The 10,790-nt window shown below is 36.3% G+C and overlaps 1 protein-coding gene across 3 annotated transcripts; it reads left to right on the plus strand.

The window, feature by feature from the left end:
- Nucleotides 1-222: 222 nt before the first annotated feature.
- Nucleotides 223-10,725, plus strand: LOC128887631 (uncharacterized). Of its 3 annotated transcripts, none has more exons than XM_054143732.1 (17): nucleotides 223-347; nucleotides 1,243-1,469; nucleotides 1,644-1,769; nucleotides 1,985-2,170; nucleotides 2,267-2,506; nucleotides 2,610-2,714; nucleotides 3,011-4,229; nucleotides 4,747-4,861; nucleotides 5,571-6,944; nucleotides 7,098-7,340; nucleotides 7,415-7,767; nucleotides 7,895-8,159; nucleotides 8,290-8,516; nucleotides 8,744-8,985; nucleotides 9,126-9,140; nucleotides 9,627-10,128; nucleotides 10,222-10,725. In XM_054143732.1, exons 2-17 carry the CDS (start codon nucleotides 1,305-1,307, stop codon nucleotides 10,554-10,556), a joined length of 5,712 nt encoding a protein of 1,903 aa, XP_053999707.1. In that variant the 5' UTR covers nucleotides 223-347; nucleotides 1,243-1,304; the 3' UTR covers nucleotides 10,557-10,725. The 3 variants fall into 3 exon arrangements, with proteins under 3 accessions (XP_053999707.1, XP_053999708.1, XP_053999709.1); XM_054143733.1 differs by having other exon boundaries at nucleotides 4,750-4,861; XM_054143734.1 differs by lacking the exon at nucleotides 9,126-9,140.
- Nucleotides 10,726-10,790: the final 65 nt, after the last annotated feature.

The raw sequence follows: 10,790 nt of genomic DNA on the forward strand, positions 1-10,790 counted from the left end.
GAATCGCTACTATGAGAATAGGACCGTATTCTTCTATTTTCCTCACTAGCGACACACACGGATATCTGTGGAATTTTGCTACTACTAAACAAACCGATGTATGTAGTACAGTTTATAAGACAAGCTATGATTGGTCCGTTACTACAATTCAACCGACAGAGTTAGAAATTTGACCAATCGTAACGAGGGTTATATAGTCGTAATCCCGTTAGAAGGTACAAAGGAATAGTAGCCATTTTACGTGGATATCCCGTTCAGTGTAAGCAGTAGTATCGGCGTGATTATTGCAAAAAGTCAAAATAATCGTGGTTCGGGATATTTCTGTTTTTCGAAATGCGTTAGAAAAGGTAAATGTTGATCAGTGTCGCTTGTCGTGTTCTTGGTGAGGTTTTTTAATAGAATGTGAAATTTTAATACCGAATGTCGTTTAAGTTTGCTCGACGGGCGTTGAGAAAATCCAGATGCGTGTTAGTTATTCGTGTATACCTGAGTATTTGTGATCAACTCCTAGTCGTCCATGGATATTGCGATGATGCTGCGATGAAAAATAGTTTGGAATGCGTAAAACTATAAAATGAAAGATAAAAATCAATATGTGTCCGTGGTCTATTATCTTTTCGTAAAAAGGTTCCGGTTAATATTACATAAATAGAAACAGTTATCGTGTTAATTTCTTTTTATCAACTTGGATTCTGCCTCGTACAGTCAACGATCTTGCTGATTCTTCTTAGTATAAGCTAAATCTTCGTACATCATCAATCCACCTAATCATTTTTCCTCTATACGCCAGAGTTCGGTAAAAGTAGAATAGTTTAACCATACAAAGTTAAGAAATAGTATCGAACAATTATCCTCCATCACTTTATCATTTTTATCTTAAATACTTTTCATTTTTTATCAAAGTTTACGTATTTTCTCGTGATGTCATCAATCTGTAATACGAACAACAATGTTCAGTCAGCTATTCAGCGCGTGTATCCAAACTATCCGAACTTTCAAATATTTTCTGTCTTAGGAACTTTGATAATCAATTTAATCAATTTTTAACTAACTCGCGATTATCTTAAGGTCTTAGAATTAATTATTCGCGGCTGCATCTTGAAACAGATGGATAAACTCTTGTCATTTCATTCGCTATGTTATTTTAATAAAAAACTCACGCAGCGATATGCATTCATTTATTTGCCTTCCTCTAACGAAATACAAGTTTCTCTGTTCAGTAGTTGTTTTCTTGTGCCTTAGTGCGATTACCACTGTCGATTCGACCAAGATTTGTTGCGCTTATTGACTGGGAACGCAACATCATGATGTCGACAAAGTCTAAGGAGATAGCCGACGAATATATTTCGTCGTTGTCAGACTTAACAATCAACAGCAAACCTTTGATTAATATGCTCACTATGCTGGCAGAGGACAACATTGAACATGCATCAGCAATCGTTCAAGCTGTTGAGAATCACCTACAAAAGGTTGTTTATCTAGCATAGTAATTTTAGAATAATATAAATTCTTTTCTATATTACATAATATATATGTATATCGTTACGCTTTTGTCGTTGCGTACTAGTTTAGCATTAATTACCTGTAAAGTTGTTTGTACATGATAGAATTATCAATAAATAATATATATTTTATTCTTATAGGTGAGAAGCGACATCAAATTACCTGTTCTTTATTTGATCGACTCTATTGTAAAGAACGTAAACGGAGCGTATTTGAATCTTTTCACACAAAATATTGTCAACACTTTTTGCGGAGTCTTCGAAAAGGTATTTATACGATACATAATAAATATTATATTCCTTGAATTTACATTCGGTAGATACAAGAACGTTGCTCCCTTGTAGCTACCATACCTTTTATAACGCCATAAGATAATTATTTAGTCAATATCGGGTCATCGTACTGTTACTTTCCTTCGATGTTTCTCTTAAAGAGTGCGTATAGAAGACCCAGAAATAGTAACATTTGCATAAATGAACAGGTGGACGAGAATACGAGAGCTAGTATGTGGAAACTGCGACAAACGTGGAACGATGTATTTCCTGCAAAGAAATTGTTTTCTTTGGATGTACGGGTACAAAGTATCGATCCTGCCTGGCCGATCACTGCCTCTCCTACTAGTGTTTCTTCGGGATCTATACACGTTAATCCTCGGTTTTTTTCAATGGTTAGACCAATAGATTAACATATTTTAATAATGTTTTATTAAATTACAGTTTTAAAATATGCATTATTTAAAAAAAATTTCTTTTTTCTTTTTCAGCCCCCGCAATCAACAACATCAATTGTAGCACAACCAATTGTAGCACCTGTTAAGCTGCCTCCAGGTGATCCTGTAACACCAACGGAAGCAGCAATGCGGGAACAATTACTAAAGAAACAACGAGAGCTAATAGAATTACAAAAGAAAAAGATTGAATTAGAATTACTCCAGGCTAAGGCAAATTTAGAGCAGCAACAACGACAACTTGATAAACAAGCTGGAAATTTAAAAGCAGAATTGGTAAGTCGAGACAATTGTAATTGTATTTCAACTGTATACTTGAAATGTACCATGTTCCTATTACTTATTTTACCAATCTTTATATATGATATATATTTAACAGGTTGCAGCCACAACACACGTTACAGCAGGCATGGAAACTATTACGCAAGGGAAACCTGTTGCACTTAACGTGCCATGTCAAACATCAAAACCAGTAACAAAACAGGTAATTATTTAAACTATGATTTTCTTTTTTATTTGCCTTGAATTATTAATCGCATGCCATCGAATAAATTGAAATGACACCGTATCTCTTGTCAATTTAATATGTTTATTAATAAATACATTAATCTTGCACAATACGGGTCAGTTTTTATTTTTATTTAACGAGTATTATTATTATTATTATTATTTATTTATTTTTTTTTTTTTTTTTTTTTTTTTTTTAAGTAATCTCTCTTAATTACTTTTAATTATGTAGTGCTGCTGTATATTTTTTAAACATTTCATTTTTGTTTCAAGTTTCCGGCAGCAACTGCTTCGCTTCTGAAAAATGCAGGAACGAACAATGGGCCACGAATTGCACCAGCTAGTAGTATAGCAGTAGCATCAGCTAAACCTGTGTCACGTGATCCAAGATTAAAGACTACTTCAACTCAAGATTTAGCAGCTTCAAGCGTGGACCCTCGGCAGCGAATAAGTACACCAAGTCAAAAGGATACCCGGGGTGAAGGCCAAACCCAGCTAGCGGCAAATACAAACACTGTACTTTCAGATCAATTAAAACAGCAGTTACTTTCGAAACAGGCTGTGACTAGCACTATCAACAAGTCTTCGACAAATCTTGCCGGCTCCGATACTGCGACGATAAACGCTAGTAATAACAATAATGCTAATACGAACCTCATCAATAATAATAACAATAAAAATTTCAGTGGTAACGCAAATAAAGATGCTGTGTCGCATCGAACAAGTCAAAAGAAAGACCCTCGATTGTCTAGTAATAGTAGTGGTAACCTAAACAGTAATAGTTCCAAAGGTTCTCAAAGTCTATCTGTGGGTAGTAATAGTTCTTTAACGTTATCTACGAGTAACAGAGGAGGTGGGAGTAACGATTCCAAATCGAAAGACTCGAAGAGCTCGAATTCACGGAATTTTTCATCTTCGACAATCGATAAATCTTCCACTTCCTCCAAATCCTCGCATAGAAAGATAGGTAACAAATCGCGATCTAAACAACCTCAGCCATCTCCGAATAAGATACCGAAAGTTGACAGAGACGTCAGCCCTGTTAGGTCCAAATCTCGTGAAAAAGACAGTGGAGACAGTTCACCATCCTCGCGTACCTCTCCTCAGTCCTTTCAAACCTCTAAAAACCGAAAGAAGAATACCAAATCGAGAAAGCGCAGTCCAAGCCCTCCGTATAGAATTCCCAGGCGTAACGATGCAAAATCTAATTCAAGTCTAAGCAGTTCCGGTGGTGTCACTGAGGAGGAGCAATCTGGTTCATTGATAGTCTCTCCTCCTCATCCACCTACATTTAAAGAAATTCGACCGAATGCTAGACAACGAAATTACGTAAGGCGAAACAAGGACGACAGTCTTAGTCCCGAGCGGTCTCCGGTAAATACTGGAAACGCTCAAACTTCCGTGGAGCCAACATTGGAATCGTCCAGCAAAGATGAAGATTTGAGATCAACGCTATCTCTTCCAGGTGCAACTGCTTCTGTACCAGAAAAGAGTGAGTTAATAACTTGCATATTAGTTTTTTTCATATATATATATATATATGAAAAATATGATATATATATATATATATATATATATATAAATGCACGCACGCACGCACGCACATACACAAATACATACATACATATACATCTTACAAGTCACTTGCAGACATAATATATTAACCATTTTATATCGACGATGATATGTAATCATAGTATACACGGATCGCTTCCTAACCATCTTGCTTATATTAATACTGCACTTTATCCTAAATACGTAACAGGACGATTTCAGCTGTAATATCTATTACAACATTTTAAAGGTTGAGATGTAAACATGTTTTGTTTATAAGTAACATGTATTCTTTTTTTGCTCGTATCTCGACTAAGGCATATATTTATTGTTTTTCAAGATATAAAACTAGCATGCAGAGGATACACAAAAATCCTATATGCTGGTAAAATTAAAATAACGCTTGACAAGTGTGATAAGTGAGTTGTTTCATCTTACTTTGACATATTTTTCAGAAGAAGACTTAGATTTGCGCGTGTTACCGCCGCCAGTTAATGCCAACAAACGACAAAGCTCGGAACACATGGAATCATCTTTAATGAAAAAAACAAAGGCCGAAAAATTTGATGCGTATGTATTTCTATTCTGTAACGTGAACTTCTCATTCGAACTCCACTTTGGACGACAATTTGTCGCGCGACTTTCTACCAGGACTGGGTTGCCGCGGGTCCACGGTCTCTCGGAGATCAAGAGAGGCCTCCACACCCGTTTAGAGGCAGCTTGTATATTAAGGAAAGAAAATCCTTTTCTTGTATAATACGTTATATTTTTAATACAAACAGCAATATTGTTACGTTACTTTCTGCGTCTGCTAGCTAGATTCTTCCAATTACTCGATACTTTACTTTGGTGTACAATTAATTTGAATAGATTATTCAAACGATTAACCATTAAACTGCAACGCCCAAATTAACTTGTGAAACATAGTTGCCATATGATTAAGCGGAACCGCGTTTAGCGACTAAAGCTGTACAGTGATAAATAAAGATGAAACACAGAATAAAGCAGACATTTTTTAAGAAATACATTAATTAGATAGGTCTTATTACTTGTTATTAGGATTTAAATTTCCCGAATTAAATTATAGTTTAAGACAATAAAAAACAAAGAAATGATTAAATAAACATTTACATCTGTTATCGATGATAAATGAAATATATTTTGTTATGTACGTAAAAATATTGCATACGACAATTTTTATCTTCTCCCCAATTCCATAAAATTGTGTACATAAAAACATTGCTAGCGTGTAACGAAGTGGTTTCTTTCGATTTTATAGATTATTCGGAAATGAAGACGTTGATCTGCGAACGTTAACTCATCCTAAAGCAGGACGGCCACCCACCCCACCTCCACCCGTGATATCGGGTGAAGATGGCAAAGACGGTTGGGCAAAGTTAAAAACGCCGTCGAAAAATGACAGAGAAAAACAAATAGGTAATCCTGACGACAAAAGAGACAGCAGAGATCGTAACAGAGACAGATTGGGTAGGCTTAGGCTTTACAATAAACTACCGGATGATCCTAAAGAAAGGAGAAGGACACTGTCGAACGAAGATCAAGATAATAGACCAGGACGACGAGGGCGAGAGAATGATAAACCCGAAAGAAACGAAGATAGAAATATCGAGATAATAATGAAACAAGCCGCCGAACAATTGAACCAAGGTTCGATAACTAAAACACAATATAATACTCTTATACAGGAGGTTTTACACATGAGCGAAGATCGCAAATTAAGAGCCGCGCAACGAAAAGAAAAAGAGGTAGGTTCTATCGTTTGGGAAAAAGGTGTGAATTTGGATATGACTGGTCCAGGAGATCGTGCACCCACCTTCAGTCCTTCGAACGATAAAGAAGTAATGAGAAGTAAAGATCATCCTATTCCAAGAAATCCTAATGGTCCAAGATGGCAAGGTCAGCCATGGCAACAACCAGGACCATGGGCTCATCCACCAGGACCACCATACGGACCGCAAGGACACTTTAACTCGGAACTCAGGCCTGTCGGCCTCTGGCAAAATCCAAGACACTTTGGTCCGATACGGCCTGATTATCAGTATCACGGCGGTTTCAATCATAATCTTGGCCCAAATCCTCGTTTGGGACCTGGAATGATGGGACCTATGGGACCTAATGGGCCACTTATGCCGAATCTTTTGCCGAATGGCCCAATCGGTCCGATGGGTATGCCTAATCCATCTATAACGTTACCAGGAATTAACGGACCTGGAATAATGATGAACAACGGACCAATGTCGAATCTTTTGTCCAATCCAAACATCACTTCCTTGAACGCCCCACGAAATCTATCGCCAAACTCGTCCTCGAAATATGATTCCGAAGATGCCGATCAAAATTATACTACAATGATGAAAAGTCAAAATCCTCATAGTCGTGAATTACCACCGCCAGATCCGAAATTATTGGACGAAATCGCGAGAGATACCATGAAATCTATAAACATTGATAATATACCACGTGAAATTCGATATTACGGACAAACTGGCGTTGTTTTTATGAACTGGGACGATCCTAGAGAAATTGGATTCCAAGATGGTATAAGACGAATTTTAATCGATGACAAGGACACTATCACTTGTGCATTTAACGATCAATACAAAGAATTTATGTACGAAGGTGAAGTTCATAGGTATGTGTATATATTCATCGTAATGTTTCAATTTAAAAAATATACAACATTATACTCTAAATAAGTATAATTTACATTATATATTATTTGATAAACGTTTTAATTAGTTTAATTTAGAGTGCCGATCACCTGTTTATATTATTATGTTTCCAGAATTAAATTAGGTGCTCCTACAAGAGAACTGTACGTCGATGACCGATGGTACGAGTGTTATTTTGGTGGTATGCCGGTAACGATAGATCTTGGTGGTAAAAAAGTTAGCGTGAAATTGGAAGGGCCTCCGCCTCAAGTAAAAATTGGTACTGTAAAGAGAACAGACTTGGTAGTTGCCAAAATAAATCTTATCATTAATGCGCGAAATATGGTTCCCGTCTTTTTGGATGCGAAACCACAAATGTAAGTTGACGGTACAATTTCACGAATCCGAATATTCAAATTTTTAAGTGACTGTAATTAACGTATCTTCATAGATTCGAAATCGAAGGAAAACCCCATACACTCGAGTTTATAGACTCGTTGCAAACAGTTCTTTTGAATGGGCGTCCATTTAAAGTCGAATTCGGAGGATTGCCAAAACCTATTATCGTTAGGGATAAGAAACATTTTATAAGATTTTCGGTATTGCCAAGAGGAGTTCGTCCGGGATACGTTAAGATCGCAGGCATGAGAGGCGAAGAACCTATCGAGTCACCACCTACTCCGCCTCTCTTAACGCAAAAACCAAAAGTAGATACAACCGCTGCACCGACGCAATTCTCGTCCGTCGAACCAGAATCAACAGAATCCCAAGACGGTTCTGATCTTAGATCGACTCCTAAACCGGGTAAATATTGTGTTTACAAAAATATATTACACGTAACGTATAATTTGGTAGATTCGAGTCTACCTTTAGTACATTTTTCTATACTATATTTCATTTAGTCTTGTAGCGAAAATTCATTTCCTTTCAGATTTACAATTAGACATGTTATCTTCGGTTTTGCCATCTGCAATGGCGCCAGCATCCGGATTGTCGTATCAAGCCGAGCCAGCTGAAAATACAACAGCAGCCACTCCAGCGTTATCTTTACCATTGAATATGAACGAGTTGTTCCAGAGATTGGTCGAGACTGGTATCGTGCCGAACCTTTCCGAGCCAAAGAAGCAAGAGGAAGAAGAAAAGAAAGAACCCGAAATTATTCCTGTTTCATTCGATAAACCAGAGACACTCAAAGTGTAAGTGTTACCAAATATACAGGTTAAAAAAAAAAAAAAAAAAAAAAAAACTGTCATATAACTAGAAATCGACAATTCTTATTCTTCTGATTATTATGAATAGAAAATGTTTCTTTTTCTTTTTACGCAGTAAACAACCAGCTATCTCGGCAGCATTATACAGCGGTATGCAGTGTAGTTCCTGCGGTGCTAGATTTGCTCCTGAACTAGCGACTCGATACAGCCATCATTTGGATTGGCACTTCAGACAGAATAGGCGAGAAAGAGATTCCGCGAGGAAAGCTCATTCGCGACCTTGGTACTACGATGTTAGCGATTGGATACAATTTGAAGAAATCGAAGACCTGGAAGATAGAGGTAAAGAGTGGAAAAATAACTTTGAGCATATCGAATTCACTACATTTTTTTACAAAAGTTCCACGAACAAAACAATATTATATTATACGTCATAGTACATTACAGTAATCTTTTAATTTGTATTAATTTTAATTAATTAATATTATGATTTATTGATCCTTTCAATTATTATAATTTACTATTATTAGTATCAAAAAAGTATGAAATATGTTCTTTTTCTTGTTTAGCACAAAGTTGGTTCGAAACGGAAAAACAAACGGCAGATACGGAAGGTATTGCTACGGAAGATTCTCCTCAAGAAACATTGCTACCTAGCGTTCCTACTGGATCCGACGAGGATTCCAGGTGCCAAGTGTGCCACGATGCATTTGAACAATTTTACAACGAAGAGAAAGAAGAATGGCATTTAAGACCTGCAATTAATTTCGAAGACAAGAATTATCATCCGCTATGTCTCGATGACTACAAGGTTAGTTTTTTTCTTTTATTTCTGTGTTGGGCATGTTGCATTAAAATTTTCAACCACATTTGCGATCGACTACATCTCGGTATAAATTTATTAACGAATTTTCCATTTGTTGCATTCTTGCACAAACAAAAAAAAAATAGGAAAAGAGTCTTGTGGTATGTGCTTCTTAAATAATTACTATTCATATATTGCACTTGCAGGAAATATATTTACATCTAGATATAGTGGAAGTAATTAGACACTAAGAGTCGTAACGTAAAAACTGCAAATACAATTTTAGTTTCTTTCTTTTTTTAACTCTTTCATATACTATATGTATAAAGATAATATTTTTATAGAGATATGTATGAAAAATTCGGTTTCTTTTTGTCATGTGTTAATTTTTAGTATTTTATAGATAACTAGATACAAAGGTAATACGATAGTAAACATTCTATAGTCTCATAAATTACTTGCGTGTACTTGTACGCTATCGCGTGTGTTGAATACATTCTCGGAAATTAAGATAACCATCAACTTTTTGTTTGTGTAATATTACGTTGCATGTTTATAGTTACCAGTAACTTACACTTTTACTCTTAGTTTATATTACTTATAGAAATCGACATTACTAATACTATTCTGCTTTTTTACATCATTAGAGAGCATTGGAAAAATCTGCGTTAGCGCTTGAGGAAACAATTGAGGAAATGGAAGATGAAAAAAAGGAAAGCATCGATGAAATACTTGCAGAAGAAAATAAGACTGAGGAATTGAGCGCTGGGGAGTCAAATTCGGAAATTGAAACGATAGATGCTCCTGATGAAATAATAGAAAATAACGTGGAACAAGTTTCTGAAACCGAAAACAAAGGAGAAGAAGCTATGGTGGAAAATAACGCAGATATCAAACACAATGACAAAGAACAAGATTTAAAAAACAATAGCGAGGAGGTGATTGACGCTGATAACGTAGAAAAAGAGATCGCGGCCACGTCAACGGCAATGGAGACGGAAACATGCGAAACAGAGAACATGGATAAATCTTTCGAAAACATTAAAATTAAAGAAGAGCCAATTGATGAGCCCGAGGAACAATTAGAAGAACAGCAATTCGATTTTACTAACGTAGAAGTTAAAGAAGAACCTGTAGAACCGGAACCAGGTACGTCTTGTGCTTTTGCATGCATAATTATTATTATTATTATCACCGTATATATTAACTTTTGTAAACTACGAAAAATAATTTTACAATTAGACCCCGAAGAGAGTGTCATTACCGAACCTGCAACAGCTGATACGACGTATGCCGCTGTCAAGAGTTCTATCGATGGAAATGTAGAATTAGATTCTACACCTGCAGCCATTCCGGCAGCTCCATCGCGGATTAAAATTAATATCACAAAACCGTTGAGTATCAATAAGGAACCAGAAGAAGCAAAGGAAAAACCTGTAACCGAGGCACCCGTTGAAGAAGCAGTAGAACCTTTGGTGCCTGCTTCTATAAAACCTGCTTTGCAAGGTAGAAAACTCTCAAACTTACCCCCCGTGGAAAGAGGCCAAGAATTATCAGGACTCTGCTCGATTATGTAAATAGTACCTGTAATATATTTAAAATACGTCTGCATGAAAGTCGTATGGTTCGAGTGTTTTTTGTGTTTAGCGCTACTTAAAACTAAGAATCGATCAATAATGTACATCACATTTTGTGCAACTTATACGACCTGATGCGAAGTGTTTAAAGAATTCATCCTTTTTTCTTTCTTTTTTAATTTTCTTTTCTCTCTCTCTCTCTCTCTCTCTCTCTCTCTCTCTCTCTCTCTCTCT

Source organism: Hylaeus anthracinus, unplaced genomic scaffold, assembly GCF_026225885.1.
Source record: "Hylaeus anthracinus isolate JK02 unplaced genomic scaffold, UHH_iyHylAnth1.0_haploid 11989, whole genome shotgun sequence".
NCBI lineage: Eukaryota > Metazoa > Arthropoda > Insecta > Hymenoptera > Colletidae > Hylaeus > Hylaeus anthracinus.